The sequence below is a fragment of the Salmo salar genome, chromosome 14 (genome assembly GCF_965601325.2).
Source record: "Salmo salar chromosome 14, fSalSal1, whole genome shotgun sequence".
In the NCBI taxonomy this organism is placed as follows: Eukaryota; Metazoa; Chordata; class Actinopteri; order Salmoniformes; family Salmonidae; genus Salmo; species Salmo salar.
Window position 1 is genome coordinate 81,145,316 of NC_138304.1, and position 19,637 is coordinate 81,164,952.

General features: G+C 45.1%; 1 protein-coding gene, 1 long non-coding RNA gene and 2 other non-coding genes across 4 annotated transcripts; 3 read left to right on the top strand and 1 right to left on the bottom strand.

The window, feature by feature from the left end:
• Positions 1-792: 792 nt before the first annotated feature.
• Positions 793-3,603, top strand: LOC106570267 (uncharacterized). The gene is made up of 9 exons (XR_001320636.3): positions 793-872; positions 1,492-1,543; positions 1,815-1,873; positions 2,089-2,159; positions 2,318-2,375; positions 2,575-2,628; positions 2,900-2,976; positions 3,124-3,203; positions 3,381-3,603. It is a non-coding gene; the product is annotated as an uncharacterized LOC106570267 (long non-coding RNA).
• LOC123726934 (small nucleolar RNA SNORA16B/SNORA16A family) lies at positions 1,588-1,723 on the top strand. Its single transcript, XR_006759042.2, has one exon. It is a non-coding gene; the product is annotated as a small nucleolar RNA SNORA16B/SNORA16A family (small nucleolar RNA).
• Positions 1,918-1,995, top strand: LOC145860427 (small nucleolar RNA SNORD103/SNORD85). The gene has a single exon (XR_014380519.1). It is a non-coding gene; the product is annotated as a small nucleolar RNA SNORD103/SNORD85 (small nucleolar RNA).
• Positions 3,604-4,614: 1,011 nt separating the features above from the next.
• LOC106570266 (CTP synthase 1) lies at positions 4,615-19,138 on the bottom strand. Its single transcript, XM_014142398.3, has 17 exons — positions 18,946-19,138; positions 17,864-18,052; positions 14,141-14,311; positions 13,681-13,781; positions 13,315-13,515; positions 13,095-13,175; positions 12,690-12,841; positions 8,657-8,789; positions 8,114-8,202; positions 7,716-7,810; positions 6,287-6,393; positions 6,108-6,204; positions 5,969-6,024; positions 5,770-5,866; positions 5,485-5,629; positions 5,131-5,226; positions 4,615-4,913 (listed from the first exon to the last, which is right to left on the bottom strand). The coding sequence occupies exons 2-16, from the start codon at positions 18,027-18,029 to the stop codon at positions 5,151-5,153; spliced, it is 1,767 nt and encodes a 588-aa protein (XP_013997873.1). The 5' UTR covers positions 18,030-18,052; positions 18,946-19,138; the 3' UTR covers positions 4,615-4,913; positions 5,131-5,150.
• Positions 19,139-19,637: the final 499 nt, after the last annotated feature.

The window sequence follows — 19,637 nt, forward strand, 5'->3', positions numbered from 1 at the left end:
TAGGCTAAACCATTTCATGCGCTGTGCACGAATTGTGATATGCATTACATGGTAGACTCTTGCATGTGTTGTATATGTTCGCTCGAAAGGCTATTAATTCCTAGCTTTTCAATTAAACAGTGGTCGCAGCAGTCATGGAACTGTCCATGGTGCTGAAATGCTGAGACCGTTTTTTGCCGTTGGCACATCAGCTTGTTGTGTTGTTGACTTTGCTCAGTTGAAATCTAGTTCTCACTTAGGCTTTCCTTACAGCATTGATTAAAGCAACTACTTTTAACACTATTCGCCTACCAAAAAAATATACACCTCGATTGCATATATGGCCCACAGGCCTACATATCTATTTGCAAATCCTTGAAAAAGAGACGTCTATCCCACTGACCTAAAATAATACAATCAACCTCAAGTGCCCTAATCCAAAGATCACAAGTGTTGACACTGCCAGCAATCCATGTTGCTCTATTAGGCCTACATTCACTCTACAATAAACCTATCTTGTCTTGGTCAGAACTGCATTGGCCAGGCGCAATAAATTATCAAAAGCTTCAAGTGAAAATGTTTTTGTTTGCCTCTCTTCAAACCTCACATTTCTGGTTGGCTTTTCTTTTTTTTTAACCCGTCTATCTTCGTTGTATTATTTGTTCATTATTTGTTCAAACTTTTTATCACTAGCCAATGCATGCATTAGCTATCTAATTTATGCCACATGAAATAGCTTAGATAGCGGTCTATCGTTGAGGGGGAACCTCATATCCCATCATACATCTCGTCCATGTGACATATGTGGACCAATCGCCAGATTGTCCCACACTATATAAAGCAACCGACGACGCCTTTTCAATCTCTTCAGTTCAAGCTAAGTAGCAGCAATGGTAAGCCACACTCGAACGAATCATCACTCGGCGTGTCTGTTTATATTTAAGTGAAGGTTGTTTTATTTGCTAGTATCACATGTTTTGAGTGAAGCGCGTAGCTACGTGAATGTTAGAAAACTGTTTATTTTGCCACCGGTACCTAGCTAGGCTAACTAGCTAACTTCCGGCGGGACCTGCACTTTCTTGTGACCTAGTTGGTTATATAGCTAGCTGGTTGGTTAAGTTGGCAACTATGTATTTGTCAACCTTGTGGTAAAGCTTATGTTAATCGTGAAGTTGTGCTGTTTCAATCAAATCCTTACCTACTCGTGCGAGAAGTTTTATTGTTAGCTGACTATTCCAGTTTCCACGTGGCACTGCTGCACGCGGCCCTTAACGATGCAGAGTCTTCACTTTTCCGGCTGAATCTTTCAGAGGCAGAAATATTTGACCGGCGGCGTCTAAGTTGTACATTATCAGTAACTTTTTGTGGGTGGAATATTGACTTTATTTTAGTTATGCTGGCTGTAATGTTCCATTTTGTACAGCCAGCGGTGTAGGCTTACGTTAACGGTAGGCTTAACGTTACTGACCATACCAAACAATTTAAAACATTTTGGATTTTATTTTTTTATAGGTAGACCTCAAGTCATACGATCATCCCAACCAATCTGGCAAATGCAGCACAGGTGAGCTTCATCACATAGCTGGAATCTGTTCATCTAGTCTATACACAGGCACCTATCGAAGCCGTTCCTGCTCATTTGTTGCAGACTCGGTCAACAGGATGCCAAAAACATTACTTTCACCGACGGTCGCTGTGCAGTTCGACAATAACTGACACCGCAACATTAAGGGGAAGGACATTCCATGTAGAATTGTTCCTAGAAAATGTTAGTGTGTTGGTCACGATGGATTAAGATGAGACTTCTAACTGGATTGCTTCCCTTTGCTCTACAGGTCAGTTATCTTCTGAGCAAACCCTAGACGTGGATGATGAACAAATGGATATGCAGAAGGTACATTCTCAGAATGATTTCAAGATTCACCCATTGACCCTCAGTCTGGCTGTGATGACACACTTGCCCTCACTTAGAGGAATGCCTCTATGCTGAGAACTTATTACTCATCTGAGCCCAGATTTGGTGTTGACTAAACTCAAGTTAATGTAAATTATGTATGATTTAGCCTAAACCATTTTTACCTGATTATAACTTTGTAATGCTCTCTACAGGATTAAAATGTCAGTCTACGGGGGATTCATAGGCTGAGATGAGAATGAAGTAGTGGACATTCTGATTGGAGGTAAATCAGAAGACTTTCAAAATGACTTTGGTGTGACTCTTGCCCCTCACTTAAGAGTACCTCTGAGAGCTTATAGTACTTGTCTGAGCAAGACTGATTTGTATGTAATTTGCTGTAATATGGTTTTTTTACCTTACCTATTTGCCAATGCTCTTCAGGTGTACAACCTCTGAACAGACCAGTGGGATTGAGAATTAACCACTTGACATTCTAAAGGTAATTCAATGTTCCCCTTTCATTCTGGCTGTGACGACACACTTGCTCTCACGGAGTGACTCGATAATGAGAACGCCTTAGTACTAACTTGTGAGCCTGTCTATTGACCGTGATGGGTTTTGCTATAAACATCCACACTGCTTTGTCAGACTTGAGCCAAGCTTGAATGTCCATCTAACATCACTTTGTTTCTCATCAGTTCTTGTGCCTATTGGAGGTGTGATGACCATATCAGCTTGGGATTGAATGGCTGGTAAGCCTTGTGTTCAATGTTGTCTGGTCCCCATGGCAGCATGCTATCCTAAGGACCCGGGCTTTGTCTGTAGCCTCTGGTTCTCCAAGTGTATGCCAGATAAATGGGCAGTCTTTGACTGTCCTGGCCTCTCTGTGCCTGAGTTGGTCACTCTACTGTCATACAGATTAAATTGTGACTTTGAGCTCTAATGTTGCCTTGTCTCACTAAATCCTGCCGTTAAATGGCTACTGAAACTTGTGCACTGAGTTTCTCACATGTCTTTCTGCAGGTATGGAGGTACAGGTTTGCCTCCACACTGCATTGAAATGCACCAATCCAGGTTCTGATGGGTATGGCTGTCCATAGGTATGTACTGAATATTGTAGTTTTCTGGATATTCTTTGGCGGGCATGGTGTTTTGATCAATGATACATCTTATGACTCGTGTGGCTGTCGGACTTGGATTAAAGCCAGTCCTTGGAAGTAACATATTTATCAAACTTTAATTTGCAGTTCTTGCAACTGGCTCTCTGGGTGATGTGACCAGCACTGACAAATTCCATGTTGATATGGCCCTATTCCATGGTTTTAAGGTATGTCTAAATGATGCTTTGCCTTTTCGTAGGTCCTGGTGTCTTCTGATAAATGATTGAAACCTTTTAAAAATGTGACTGTTGGATGAAACATGCAGATATGGGACTGAGATCACAATGTCTATATATGATATGTTGTTTTAGCCACTAAAACAATACTTTCATTTTCATTCTCAGGTCTTGGTACACCAACCAAGGTGGATGAGGCCCCTATTCTGTACACAGGTGTTTCTCTGGCTTGTCACTTATTGCCTATTGGTTGCATCAGGACATTCTTAGGAGACCTCTTACAGCATGTGTGTAGTCATTGGTTGACCAACTGTTCAATTGTGTGGGACTTTGTCTATACCTGCAAATGTCCTACATTTCATCAATAAATATAACAATACATTTAGTCAAATCTTATTAGATTCCAGTTTAACTTGGACCAAGAGGACAGTTGACAAATTACGAAGGGCCATATACTGAATCTATGGTCATTATGTCAAACTTGAGGTGCTCATGTGAGTTTTTGGACTGGCAAAACTAACAGTAAGCTGTCATTCAGGGCAGAGCCCCACACTTTCAGTGAGATATTTTGCCACTACATGTCATCAGTTTGTTTTAAAACAATGTAAATAAAGCTACAAACATGGTCTTTGTTCTTGAGTAAGGAAGTGCTAAAATGCTGGTGTTTCAGCGGCGGGCCAGGCCAACAAAGTTGTACCGTGATTGGTTCAGTGTTCTGTCATGGACACTCAAATTCTAGCTCCTTGGCTGCTGCCATGGAGTTACATAGATGTCCAAGATCATTGGCCACAGTGATATGTAGCTTTCACAACATTTAAAAAGCTGGCAATCTACTGGCAAATCCTTTTTGATGTTTGCCATTAAATATTACAAGTTGTAAATTCATTTGTGTTTGGACAGACAATGGCTAACCAAGCATTGCAGTGTAGTTTAAAAATAAACCCCACATTGGCTAAATCTGAGTTCAAGACAACGGCAAATGTCTTGAGCTTTAGTCCAACTGAATTGGGAACTCAAGCCCATATTACTAGCTTGGTGTCACCCTTTCATAGGGGTTGGTTGTAACACTACCGACACATGTAATGAGTATTACACCCAAATGAGCAGGTATGTAAAGGAGGATCATTTTGCTCTTCATTTCAGTAAACCAGTCTGGATTGGACTGAGGCAACGTCACATGCAATCTTCACTGACAAAAGGGTTCAACATCCATTGTACTACCAGTAATATTAATGTAACACTATCACATCAAAATAAGCAGGCTGCAAGTTCTTAATTCAATGAAACCAAAAGACCCAGTCCCCCTGAATACTGCTGTTACACAAGTACGCATAATACAATCAATTGGTTTGGTTTTCTTACAGTCCTGTATGTTTGTCACTAAAATGCATACAATTCTACCTTGAGGTTATCAAGGGATTTTATTCTGGATAAATAAAGGTTGAAGAAACAGCAGTCACTTCCTTCTCACACCAAGACTGCACATAAATGAAAGTCACGTACTCAATGTTCTATGATTGTCAAAGAGTTCCATTTCATGATCGTTGTCACGAGCATATAGAAAAATACTAAACAATCCCTTTCAGTTCACGGAGGTAAGGAAAAATGTCTTCAACAAAAAAGCCATTCCATCCCTTGACTTGTGATGATCCTCCACTAAAACATTGCAAAATGTTTCAGCTCTTCATTGTTTCTTTCCCCCTGCAAGAAAGGAAACGTTTGTGTGGGCAGATAAATGGTTCCAACAAATATGGTAGTAACTAGCTACATGGTTCCAGCCAAATATAGCCTTGAAACCGTACTGATATGCTCCATTTCACAATCAGTTTGGATTCCAGGCTCGGGGAAAAAAAACATGTCAAAGAATAAAATGGTGCCGGATGAGTGATTGCAGAGTGTTTGTAGTGTTGTGGCCTACCTTGTGTTCCGCAGTCACATTCATTCCTGTGAGATGGAGCACTCCGCTATTTCGGAGTCTGGGGTGCTGCTACCGCTCCGATCACTGTACGTGTCCCTACGGAAATGGGATTCATATACTTACACCAACCTCTTCAACACAATATTTGGTATTAGAACGGCATACAGTTGCTATAAAATGTCTTACGTTTCACAGCACAATATTAAATTGAGGCGGTTCTTGTAACTATGGCTGTCCATTGCCAGCATGGCTGCAGTCTTTCTACAGCCCTACTGCTACATTTAACACAGGCTTACGACTCATTGATACTTGTATGGAATCATACTGATTTCTAAGGGAATGTTCGGTGGTTACCGTGGAGACAGACGGCAGCCCTTGTGCAGGTAGCTCTGTAGTTTCCCGGCTGATGCCAGCAGGAGGCCAAAGTAGGGAGGCGATGGTTTGATGGGGCGAGAGGTGAACTCAGGATGATACTGCACCCCTACGAAATATGGATGATCTGGAAATCCAGCAGAAAAGGAGACGGTGCTGTAGTTCATGTGAGGTCTGGGTAAAAAGGCATGAGCAAACCTGACCAACAACCACAGAGCTAATCTTTTGTCCACCCATACACATGATGCCTGACTCTCTCGCTCTTACCGTCTAGCTCGATGACTTCCATTCGCTCTCCTTCTACGTCTTGACCCACAAAGTGAAAGCCTTTCCCCTCAAAGTGCTCCTTCAACTCTGGGTTCACCTGAGACAGGAATAGGAAACACAAGTTAAGCACACTGAACCACACCACTATTGACATGTAGAGAGGGGATATACATAGAGAGAAAGTGAACCTCTGACAAACCTCAAAGCGATGTCTGTGTCTCTCATCCACATACTCAACATCTCCGTAAAGTCTTCCTGCAATGAAACAACTATAAGCTCAGAGCAGGTATATGGTGTGATTATGACGGTGACTTTACTCTCAAAGTTCAGTCTCTTACTTAGAATACTGTTGGTGGTCTTGAAAATGGTCCGTCTCTTTCCCAGCCTCATGGTCCCGCCCATTTGCCCAGGATTGTGTTCTGGCATGTCAATCACCTAGAACGAAGCAATAAAGGAATATATTTGTTGGCCTTTACGACCAGTAAAGGGGAAGAGATCTTATGAAAGGGGAACCTACCACAGGATGCTTTGATTCAGGATCAAACTCTGTTGAGTTGGCGTCTTCCCATCCTAGCATGTTCCTGGCAAACTCACACACAGCCAGCTGCATCCCTAGACACACACCTGCAAACACATACCAGTCAGGTTAACACAGCACATACACTAAAGTATGTGGACACTCATTCAAATTTGTGGATTTGGCTATTTCAGCAACACTAGTTGCTGACAGGTATATAAAATTAAGCACACAGTCATGCAATCTCCATAGACACACATTGGCAGTAGAATGGCGTTACTGAAGAGCTCAGTGACTTTCAATGTGAAATCGTCATAGGATGCCACCTTTTCAGTCATTTTGGCAAATTTCGGCCCTGCTAGAGCTGCCCCAATCAATTGTAAGTGCTGTTATTGTGAAGTGGAAACGTCTAGGAGCAACAACGGCTCAGCCACAAAGTGGTAGGCCACACAAGCTCACAGAACGTGACCACCGAGTGCTGAAGCGCGTAAAAATATTCTGTCCTCGGTTGCAACACTCCCTACCGAGTTCCAAACTGCCTCTGGAAGCAACGTCAGCACAATAACTGTTCGTTGGGAGCTTCATGAAATGGGTTTCCATGGCCGAGCAGCCGCACACAAGCCTAAGATCATCATGCGCAATGCCAAGTGTCGGCGAGAGTGGTGTAAAGCTCGCCGCCGTTGGACTTTGGAGCAGTGGAAATGCGTTCTCTGGAGTGATGAATAACGCTTCACCATCTGGCAGTCCAACGGACAAGTCCAGTTTGGCGGATGCCAGAAGAACGCTATATGCCCCAATGTGTGTTGCCAACTGTAAAGTTTGGTGGAGTATAAATAATGGTCTGGGGCTGTTTTTCACGGTTCGGGATAGGCCCCTTAGTTACAGAGAAGGGAAATCTTAAAGCTACATCCTACAATGACATTCTAGACGATTCTGTGCTTCCAACTTTGTGCCAACAGTTTGGGGAAGGTCCTTTCCTGTTTCAGCATGACAATACCCCCGTGCGAGGTCCATACAGAAATGGTTTGGAATAACTTGACTGGCCTGTACAGCGCCCTGACCTCCACCCCATCGAACACCTTTGGGATGAATTGGAACGCCAACTTCGAGCCAGACCTAATCACCCAACATCAGTGCCAGACCTTACAAATGCTCTTGTGGCTGAATGGAAGAAAGTCGCCGCAGCATTGTTCCAACATCTAGTGGAAAGCCTTCCCAGAAGAGTGGAGGCTGTTATAGCAGCAAAGGGGGACCAACTCCATAATGCCCATGATTTTGGAATGAGATGTTTGACGAGCCGGTGTCCACATACTTTTGGCCATGTAGTGCACATGAAGGATTATAGGAATAGAAAGCTTTAATGTTTTCCTTGCTGTAAAGATTATTGCATCATCATGACTGCCTGCCACTGATACAGCCCATTCGGTACCTAGGAAGGGTTTCTTCTGTTTGCGTGCCCAGTTGATAGCCTGAATCTTCCCTTCTGTCCCTCTGACTCCAAACCCTCCAGGTACCAGGATGCCACTGTGGAGAGAAACACCATAATGAACATATAGACTCACTATACTGACCCCCTTCACTACCAATACAACAGAGTCCAACTGATCCCCTGTGATGCCATAACTCAGTGTTTCACAAAACTCTTCTTGTACCTAGCCACTTCTACTTACTTGATGTATTTAAATTCAAGCATACCTGATTCAACTGGATAAATCAGGTGTGCTGGTACTGGACTACCGTAGGTAAAATAAGTAGAACTGGCTGGGGGTACAACAAGCGAATTGGAAAACAATGCCATAGCAGGTGCCTGGACTCTACCATACTCACTCAGCACTGCAGAGTTTTTGCCACGCCTCGTGGTACTTCACAGGCTCCTCCGTCAGTGTGTTTGGCTCCAGGTCTGCTGAGTCAATATACTGAGAGAGAGAGAAATGTGGGGAGAGAGAGAGAGAAGTGGGAGAAGTGACAAGGGGTTGCTATTTTAGGCGTCTCAAGACACATGATAGGACATATCTTATCCTAGTTATGACATGACTGCACAAACAAATAGACTTCAACATGCATTCACACTGTATTGCAGCAATCTTCTATCTCCAAAATAAAACCTATTCCTGAGGTCATCCAAGCCAGAGGAACAGTATAATTTAGCCTTGCTGTATAAGAAACAAAATAGAAAACCTGTGCACGGCAGTGCATCTTCAAGGTGCTTGTGGTTCTACGGCTGGTTTCCCCAGACACAGATTAAGTGTAATCTTGGACTAGAATGCATTTTCTACATTGAAGATGTTTCTTAGTCCAGGACTAGTCTTATTATATGTCCAGGAAACTGGCCTGCAGTGCCTTCCAAGTGTGTAGTTTGTGCGTGTTTACCTTGATCTCCAGTTTGTGGCTGATGGCTAGAGCCGAGTGTTCTAGAGCTTTGATGACTGACGCGTAGGAGTCTGTGAACTTGGTGTATTTCCCCACCAGGGCTATAGAACACTGCTCTAGGAGCCTGTCTGACCTGTGATTCAAACACACATCATAGGCAAGGTTATATCCCGCTTCAAAACAACTGGGAACACAGAAATCTCCGACTTCAGGGCACTCAAGACAACAGCGTACTCAGGGGGGAAAAAACTAGCTCCGCCTGGGGAAAGTTGTTTTGAACGGTCATCCAACATCTTTCTAGGGCTCCGACCTGAAGATCACTGATGTCATGATTTGACCTTGTTTCTTTCTTCGAGTACCCAGTTGTCTTGAAAGCACCAATAATCTGAATAAAGGTCATTCCATGGTGCTGCAATAGAACAGGTGAATAGGCACAGTATCCAAACAGCATCATTACATACAGTATCTCTGTATTTCTCACCCAGGCATGTTCTTTATCAAGGGTTCAAATCAAATGTTATTTGTCACATACACATGGTTAGCAGATGTTAATGCGAGTGTAGCGAAACGCTTGTGCTTCTAGTTCTGACAGTGCAGTAATATCTAACAAGTAATCTAACAATTTCCCAACAACTACCAAATACACAAATCTAAAAGCGGTGAATGAGAATATGTACATATAAATATATGGATGAGCGATGGCCGAGCGGCATAGGCAAGGTGCAATAGATGGTATAAAATACAGTATATACATATGAGTAATGTAAGATATGTAAACATTATTTAAAGTGGCATTGTTTAAAGTGACTAGTGATCCATTTATTAAGTGGCCAGTGATTGGGTCTCCATGTAGGCAGCAGCCTCTGAGTTAGTGACTGCTGTTTAGCAGTCTGATGGCCTTAAGATAGAAGCTGTTTTTCAGTCTCGGGCCCAGCTTGATGCACCTGTACTGACCTCGCCTTCTGGATGGTAGCAGTGTGAACAGGCAATGGCTCGGGTGGTTGTTGTCCTTGATGATCTTTTTGGCCTTCCTGTGACATCGGGTGCTGTAGGTGTCATAGAGGGCAGGTAGTTTACCCCCGGTGAAGCGTTATGCAGAACTCACCACCCTCTGGAGAGCCTTGCGGATGAGGGCGGTGCGGTTGAGGGCGGTGCAGTTGCCATATCAGGCTGTGATATAGCCCAACAGGATGCTCTCGATTGTGCATCTGTAAAAGTTTGTCAGGGTTTTAGGTGACAAGCCAAATTTCTGCACCTCCTGAGGTTGAAGGGGCACTGTTGCACCTTCTTCACCACAGTCTGTGTGGGTGGACCATCTCAGTTTGTCTGTGATGTATGCGCTGAGGAACTTAAACTTTCCACCGCTGTCCCTTCGATGTGGATAGGGGGGTGCTCCCTCTGCTGTTTCCTGAAGTCTACGATCATCTCCTTTGTTTTTTTGACGTTAAGTGAGAGGTTGTTTTCCTGACACCCCACTCCGAGTGCCCTCACCTCCTCCCTGTAGGCTGTCTCGTCGTTGTTGGTAATCAAGCCCACTACTGTTGTGTCATCTGCAAACTTGATGATTGAGTTGGGGGCGTGCATGGCCACGTAGTAGTGGGTGAACAGGGAGAACAGGAGGGGGCTGAGCACACAACCTTGTGGGGCCCCAGTGTTGAGGGTCAGCGAAGTGGAGATGTTGTTTCCTACCTGACCACCTGGGGGCGGCCCATCAGAAAGTCCAGGACCCAATTGCACAGGGCGGGGTTGAGACCCAGGGCTTCCAGCTTGATGAGCTTGGAGGGTACTATGGTGTTGAATGCTGAGCTGTAGTCAATGAACAGCATTCTTACATTAGGTATTCCTCTTGTCCAGATGGGATAGGGCAGTGTGATGGCGATTGCGTCGTCTGTGGACCTGTTGGGGCGGTATGCAAACTGAAGTGGGTCTAGGGTGGCAGGTAGAGTGGAGGTGATATGGTCCTTGACTAGTCTCTCAAAGCACTACATGATGACAGAAGTGAGCGATAACTGAACTAAATGACTACCGTCCGGTATCTTTTCCTTCTTGGGTACAGGAACAATGGTGGCCATCTTGAAGCATGTGGAGACAGCAGACTGGGATAGGGAGCGATTGAATATGTCCGTAAACACACCAGCGCATGCTCTGAGGACGTGCCTAGGTATGCCGTCTGGGCCAGCAGCCTTGTGAGGGTCGACACGTTTAAATGTTTTACTCACGGAGGGGGGGAGGGGGCGCACGCAGTCCTTGTTAGTGGGGCGCGATGGTGACACTGTATTATCCTCAAAGCGGGCAAAGAAGGTGTTTATTTTGAATGGTAGCGTGACGTCGGTGTCCGTGACGTGGCTGGTTTTCTTTTTGTAGTCTGATTTCCTGTAGACCCTGCTACATATGTCTCGTGTCTGAGCCATTGAATTGCGACTCCACTTTGTCTCTGTACCAACATTTCGCTTGTTTGATTGCCATGCGGAGGGAATAACTACACTGTTTATATTCAGCCATATTCCCAGACCTCTTTCCATGGTTAAAAGCGATGGTTCGCGCTTTCAGTTTTGCGCGAATGCCGCCATCCATCCACGGTTTCTGGTTAGGGTAGGTTTTAATGGTCAAAGTGGGTCCAACATCTCCAATGCACTTCCTTATAAATTCACTCACCAAGTCAGCGTATAGATCGATGTGGTTATCTGAGGCTGACTGGAACATATTCCGAGTGGTCAGACCAGCGTTGAATGGTGCTAGTCACTGGTACATCCTGTTTGAGTTTCTTCCTATAAGACGGTAGGAGCAAGATGGCGTCAAGGTCGGATTTTCCGAAGGGAGGGCGGGGTAGGTATTTGTATGCATTGCGGAAGTTAGAGTAGCAGTGATTGAGTGCATTACACCCACGCGTTGTGCAATCAATATGCTGATAGAATTTAGGTAGCCTTGTTCTCAAATTTGCTTTGTTAAAATCCACAGCTACAATAAATGCAGCCTCAGGATATATGGTTTCCTGTTTACATAGAGTCCAGTGAAGTTCCTTGAGGGCCGTCTTGGTGTCTGCTTGAGGGGGAATGTACACAGCTGTGACGATAACTGATGAGAATTCTCTTGGGAGGTAATATAACCGGCATTTGATTGTAAGGAATTCTAAGTCGGGTGAGCAGAAGGACTTGAGTTCCTGTATGTTGTTATGATTACAACATGAGTCGTTAATCATGAAGCATACACCTCCGTCCTTCCTCTTCCCAGAGAGGAGTTTATCTCTGTCGGTGCGATGCATGGAGAAGCCCGGTGGCTGAACCGATTCCGACAACATATCCTGAGAAAGCCATGTTTCCGTGAAACTGAGAATGTTACAATCTCTGATGTCTCTCTGGAAGGCAACCCTTGCTCGAATTTTATCTACCTTGTTGAGAGACTGGACATTGGCAAGTAGTATACTCGGGGGCGGTGGGCGATGTGCACGTCTACGGAGCCTGACCAGGAGGCCGACCCGTCTGCCCTTCTGTGGCGCCGTTCATTTGGGATCGCTTCTGGGATTAGGTCCATTGTCCTGGGTGGTGGTCCAAACAGAGGATCCGCTTCGGGAAAGTCGTATTTCTGGTCGTAATGTTGGTAAGTTGAAATCGCTCTGATATCCAATAGTTCATCCTGGCAGTATGTAATAATACTTGAGATTTCCTGGGGTAACAATTTAAGAAATAATACATAAAAAAACAATACTGCATAGTTTCCTAAGGACTCGAAGCGCAGTGACCATCTCTGTCTGCGCCATCTGGTTCAAACTCAAATGTGGTGGGTCTAAATCAGGGCTGTTCAAATCTGGTCCTGGAGGGTCGAAACATCTGTTTTTTTTTCTACCTGGTAGTTAATTGCCCTCACCTGGTGTCCCAGCTCTGAATTAGTCCCTTATTCGAAGGACCGGCATTGAACAGCCCTGGGCCCGGTTTCCCAAAAGCATCTTAAGGCCAAGTTCATCATTAGAACCATTGAGCTCAATGGGTCTAAATAATTCAGTGCTACCAGTCCCAGAGACTGCCTGCCTGCACACCTGTCAGACATCTCCTTCCACTTGGTAAGCATCTTCCTGGGGCGTGTCTCTATAGGAAGGTCTAGTCTCTGACAGAAGTAGCCTACCACCCCCTGGTCCTCCAGTAGCAAAGGCACTCTGTAGATGGACGACACGTCTGCCACGCAGATCACCTGGGGGAGGAGAGGAGAAAAGAGCATACACTCAGGCACCACTAGATGTTTCACTGGATCTTCCTCCATTCATCTCTCCTCGCATCCTTCTCAAAAACACAGATGGAAAAGTCAATGGGGAGGAACCTTGGATATTTTCCTCCAATACGGTTGGGAAGGAGGCGAGGAGATAGGATGTGAGGAATCGCTGGGAAGACTTATTGAGCCAGTGTCGCGTTTCATCCTAGTGTGTGGCTGTAGGATCAGGTCTTACTTGTTCAGGTTCTACGTGACAGAACATGGAGATCTTCTCTTTGACAGAGTTCTCCAGGGGAGTGGAGCAGCGACACATGATCTGGAGGGAATTGACAACACAATTAGCTAACAGGCAATCCTTAAACACTAAATCTATAAAATGGACAGAAACGTGGTTATGACTGTCATACCTTGCCACACTTAAGAGATGGTAGAAACTTGGTCAAATTTAAACTCACCAGATCAGGAGACAGGCCAAGTCCCCTAAGCTCTCTGACACTGTTCTGAGTGGGCTTGGTCTTCTGCTCTCCTGTGGCACTGGGCTGTGGGACCAGGCTGACGTGGATGTTACAGAAGTTCTCCCTCTTCACCTTAAACTGGAACTGCCTGAAGGCTTCGATGAAAGGCATGCTCTCGATGTCTCCCACGGTGCCTCCTAGCTGCACACATTTGGAGACATACCGGGAAACACAATTACACAGGAATACAACTAGTAACATCCCAGCCTGAAATGACTCAAGTACATATGCCACACTAATATCAAACCAAGAAAGGGTATCAGGAAGTCATTGATCTACCCGTTTATCATAATCATAATATTTTACCTCGATGACACAGATCTGAGGCTCCACACCGTCATCGTCAACAGGTACTCTGGCCTGACGCATCACCCACTCCTGAATGGCATCAGTGATGTGGGGCACCACTGCAAAGGACACACCAAACAGGGACAGTTAGTCTGGAGATGCATAGAAAATTACACAAGAGAACTTGATATATCATATCCTTCCTCTTTGGTTCCTCGTAGGATATGGGACGGAGGTCAGAACTGCCATGCTAGAAAATCTCAATCAAATTCACCTCAACTATTCAACCAAGATCTGAACTCCCATATGCCCAGTCTCTCTCCCATCATGACTTGGTTTTACCCTGTACAGTCTTTCCCAGGTAGTCTCCTCTCCTTGTTGATGACAGACTGGTAGATCTTCCTCTAACCCCTGGTTATACTGTTTCTCCCCCAGTCGTCCCAGCCCTTATTCCACACCGTCTTATAGGTAGTCTTACCCTGTACGGTCTTTCCCAGGTAGTCTCCTCTCCTCTCCTTGTTGATGACAGACTGGTAGATCTTGCCGGTGGTCAGGTTGTTGTCTTTGGTCAGTCTGATGTCCAGGAACCTCTCGTAGTTCCCCAGGTCCAGATCCACCTCACCCCCATCGTCCAGCACAAACACCTCCCCTGTAGAGAGACCAGAGGAACGGGGTTAAAACCCCTCACCTGTAGAGAGACCAGAGGAACGGGGTTAAAACCCCTCACCTGGAGAGAGACCAGAGGAACGGGGTTAAAACCCCTCACCTGGAGAGAGACCAGAGGAACGGGGTTAAAACCCCTCACCTGGAGAGAGACCAGAGGAACGGGGTGGAAACCCCTCACCTGGAGAGAGACCAGAGGAACGGTGTTAAAACCCCACACCTGGAGAGAGACCAGAGAAACGGGGTTAAAACCCCTCACCTGTAGAGAGACTAGAGGAACAGGTTTAAAACTCTCTCACCTGTAGAGAGACTAGAGGAACGGGGTTAAAACCCCTCACCTGTAGAGAGACTAGAGGAACAGGTTTAAAACTCTCTCACCTGTAGAAAGACCAGAGGAACGGGGTTAAAACCCCACACCTGGAGAGAGACCAGAGGAACGGGGTTAAAACCCCTCACCTGTAGAGAGACCAGAGGAACGGGGTTAAAACCCCACACCTGGAGAGAGACCAGAGAAACGGGGTTAAAACCCCTCACCTGTAGAGAGACTAGAGGAACAGGTTTAAAACTCTCTCACCTGTAGAGAGACTAGAGGAACAGGTTTAAAACTCTCTCACCTGTAGAGAGACTAGAGGAACGGGGTTAAAACCCCTCACCTGTAGAGAGACTAGAGGAACAGGTTTAAAACTCTCACCTGTAGAAAGACTAGAGGAACAGGTTTAAAACTCTCTCACCTGTAGAGAGACTAGAGGAACGGGGTTAAAACCCCTCACCTGTAGAGAGACTAGAGGAACAGGTTTAAAACTCTCTCACCTGTAGAAAGACTAGAGGAACAGGTTTTAAACTCTCTCACCTGTAGAGAGACTAGAGGAACGGGGTTAAAACCCCTCACCTGTAGAGAGACTAGAGGAACAGGTTTAAAACTCTCTCACCTGTAGAAAGACTAGAGGAACAGGTTTAAAACTCTCTCACCTGTAGAGAGACCAGAGGAACGGGGTTAAAACCCCACACCTGGAGAGAGACCAGAGGAACGGGGTTAAAACCCCTCACCTGTAGAGAGACCAGAGGAACGGGGTTAAAACCCCACACCTGGAGAGAGACCAGAGAAACGGGGTTAAAACCCCTCACCTGTAGAAAGACTAGAGGAACAGGTTTAAAACTCTCTCACCTGTAGAGAGACTAGAGGAACGGGGTTAAAACCCCTCACCTGTAGAGAGACCAGAGGAACGGGGTTAAAACCCCTCACCTGTAGAGAGACCAGAGGAACGGGGTTAAAACCCCTCACCTGTAGAGAGACCAGAGGAACGGGGTTAAAACCCCTCACCTGTAGAGAGACTAGAGGAACGGGGTTAAAACCCCTCACCTGTAGAGAGACTAGAGGAACGGGGTTAAAACCCCTCACCTGTAGAGAGACTAGAGGAACAGGTTTAAAACTCTCTCACCTGTAGAGAGACTAGAGGAACAGGTTTAAAACCCCTCACCTGTAGAAAGACTAGAGGAACAGGTTTAAAACTCTCTCACCTGTAGAGAGACCAGAGGAACAGGTTTAAAACTCCTCACATTAAAGAAGTAGAGTGGCATGGTTAAAACCCAACACACAAACACCTGATTCTGCAAATTGTATTTGATGTTCATGTCTCCATCTGTATGGATGTTGATCTGAACTCAGCAAAAAAAGAAACGTCCCTTTTTCAGGACCCTGTCTTTCAAAGATAATTCGTAAAAACCCATTAACTTCACAGATCTTCAGTGTAAAGGGTTTAAACACTGTTTCCCATGCTTGTTCAATGAACCATAAACAATTAATGAACATGCATCTGTGGAACAGTCATTAAGACACTAACAGCTTAGACGGTAGGCAATTAAGGTCACAGTTATGAAAACTTAGGACACTAAAGAGGCCTTTCTACTGACTCTGAAAAACACCAAAAGAAAGATGCCCAGGGTCCCTGCTCATCTGCGTGAACATGCCTTAGGCATGCTGCAAGGAGGCATGAGGACTGCAGATGTGGCCAGGGCAATAAATTGCAATGTCCGTACTGTGAGACGCCTAAGACAGCGCTACAGGGAGACAGGACGGACAGCTGATCGTCCTCGCAGTAGCAGACCACGTGTAACAACACCTGCACAGGATCGGTACATCTGAACATGACACCTGCAGGACAGGTACAGGATGGCAACAACAACTGCCCAAGTTACACCATGAAAGCACAATCCCTCCATCAGTGCTCAGACTGCCTGCAATAGGCTGAGAGAGGCTGGACTGAGGGCTTGTAGGCCTGTTCTAAGGCAGGTCCTCACCAGACATCACCGGCAACAACGTCGCCGGACCAGACAGAACTGGCAAAAAGTGCTCTTCACTGACGAGTCGCAGTTTTGTCTCACCAGGGGTGATGGTCGGATTCGCATTTATCATTGAAGGAATGAGCGTTACACCGAGGTCTGTACTCTGGAGCGGGATCGATTTGGAGGTGGAGGGTCCGTCATGGTCTGGGGCGGTGTGTCACAGCATCATTGGACTGAGCTTATTGTCATTGCAGGCAATCTCAATGCTGTGTGTTACAGGGAAGACATCCTCCTCCCTCATGTGGTACCCTTCCTGCAGGCTCATCCTGACATGACCCTCCAGCCTGAAAATGCCACCAGCCACACTGCTCGTTCTGTGCGTGATTTCCTGCAAGACAGGAAATGTCAGTGTTCTGCCATGGCCAGCGAAGAGCCCGGATCTCAATTCCATTGAGCACGTCTGGGACCTGTTGGATCGGAGGGTGAGGGCTAGGGCCATTCCCCCCAGAAATGTCCGGGAACTTGCAGGTGCCTTGGTGGAAGAGTTGGGTAACATCTTACAGCAAGAACTGGCAAATCTGGTGCAGTCTATGAGGAAGAGATGCACTGCAGTACTTAATGCAGCTGGTGGCCACACCAGATACTGACTGTTACTTTTGATTTTGACCTCCCCTTTGTTCAGGGACACATTATTCCATTTCTGTTAGTCACATGTCTGTGGAACTTGTTCAGTTTATGTCTCAGTTGTTGAATCTTGTTATGTTCATACAAATATTTACACATGTTAAGTTTGCTGAAAATAAACACAGGGGACAGTGAGAGGATGTTTTTTGTTGTTGTTGCTGAGTTTAGATTATTGCTGTTGCTGTTCACCCACAACACCAAGATTAATCCCTAGTAACAGTTATTGCATGGCAATAACGTTATATGATTCTGACTACTGTGCTTGAGCAGAGTCATTCCATAACAAACTAAGAATAGCACTTGGGAGGCCTCATGGCATATAATACCTTTGACAGTGTAGTTTTCAACCTATTTTAGTTAGTTAGCATTTTCTTATGTTTCATGATCCTGGACTTACTGTTGAGAAGCACTGGTGTAGATCTTGTATTAGATAAAACTATTTTGTGAACAAAGTTACACCGCATACACAACACAGATGTCATAAACTGATGGGATACAGAACATAGAAATAGAATGACATTGTCATAGAATTCATTCTATTTCTATGATACAGAACATTTCCTGGACTCACCGTGCTCATACGGAGAGAAGGTCCCAGCGTCTATGTTGATGTAGGGGTCGATCTTGATGGCAGTGACGCGCAGACCACATGACTTGAGGATGGTTCCCACGCTGGAGGCGATGATCCCCTTCCCGATGCCAGAGATGACGCCACCAGTGACCAGGATGTACTTCATTGTGGCACTGGGTAGGAGTAGGGCTGTGGCGGTCATGAAATTTTATCAGCCGGTTATTGTCACGCAAAAGACTGGCGCTCTCACAGTAACTGACCATTAATGAACATAAACATGTTTAGAATCTCCAGGCCTTCCGTGCATACAAGCCACTGATGCTCGCCTTTCAAAAGAACAGAATAGGAGTTGGCTTACTGTATGTTATCTGGCTATGTGCCATGCCGTAGACTGTAGGCTTGTTCAGTTAGCAGACAAGATATGTTTATAAGTCCCGTGGCATTATTTTATATTATATGATTTTATAGTAAGAAGAATATAATTGAACTTAGCTGAATAAAATAGAAAGGACATTTTTCGCATTCCGGAGCAAGTGCGCATAATGAAGTGGCTATGTTGAGTGTAAAAGTAATCATTTGAAACAGGTCCTCCGGTACCGGGTAGAGAAGGCGCGCGCATCTGAGGAATCACCTTACTTTTTCGCTCACTTTAAAATAAAAAATAAAATATATATATATATATTAATCTAGCTACTTTCAGTAAATGAAACAACGTAGCGTTATAACTGTTTTGAACGTTGAAAAACATCACCAGTTGTAACACGAGTTACCTAGAGGTCTTGCAACATATAAAGCCACGTTAGCTAGTTACTGGGCAGTTAGCTTTAATAGCTAGTCATCTAGCTATCCTATACCATTAACAATGGCTGTGAGCCACACTAGCTGGCCTGCGATCTAAACTGAATCATAGGCCAGTGCACGAACTGATGTACCACGCGCCCAAACATACGTCCGATCACAGTGCGAGAAATATATAAAATACTGACTCCAAGGACACCATCACATGTCAACTGAGCTAGCAAGGTAACAGTAGGCTACATCAGGGCTGCAGTTATGTTCACAAAGCATGTTTTTCAACTCACCAAAAATAAATGGTGCACTGCGGTCAAACGGTAAGTCTTCGAACTAGATTTTAAATTGTCAATGTGTAGAACATTCAATTTTTCCTTAAAATCTCGAAAAAAAAAGTAATTGATGTAGAATGTTGCTAGCTACCATCCATCCACTCCAACACGTGTTGATTGGCCAATCTAATACTACTACCAGAGCCGTACAGAAAAGACAAACGGGTAGGGGTGGTCTAGGACACCAAGATTGCATACGATCTGCGCATGCACCACGCTGGAAACGTAAATATTCTTCTTCTTCATGTGGCAGACGAGACGCTGTGTTGCGTATTGCTGCCTTTCGCAGGTCGGAGTGCGGATTGCCCATTTTGATCACCCCCCCCCCCCAAAAAAAGGGAAAAGAGGAATGGGAACATCTTAAATTCCACCCCCATCTAACCCTGCACCTAAGCAATATCCCCCAAACCCACCACCCCTACCCCACTACTTTGGCCCTAAATAATCCTAAACCAGGCTGTCATCCTGGGGGAATGGAACCCCTCCTCTCAAAACTTTCTGTAGATCTTCTGCACTAAAATCTCACAACCAAATATTTCTCTGCTGCTGCAACTACCACATCTATCTTCTGTGATTTCCGCTCCATCAATGCAGTGCAGTTGATCACCATGGCTGTAAATGGAAGAAATCTAACCTTACTAAAATTCATC

Excerpts from the sequence above, each read along its gene's own strand:
- LOC106570266 (XM_014142398.3), bottom strand. The coding sequence starts at position 18,029 with ATGAAGTACATCCTGGTCACTGGTGGCGTCATCTCTGGCATCGGGAAG. Across the intron at positions 8,790-12,689 it reads TGGAAGGAGATGTCTGACAG|GTCAGACAGGCTCCTAGAGC; the intron begins GTGTGCAGGCAG and ends TTTGAATCACAG. Across the intron at positions 7,811-8,113 it reads CAAAAACTCTGCAGTGCTGA|TGGCATCCTGGTACCTGGAG; the intron begins GTGAGTATGGTA and ends TTCTCTCCACAG.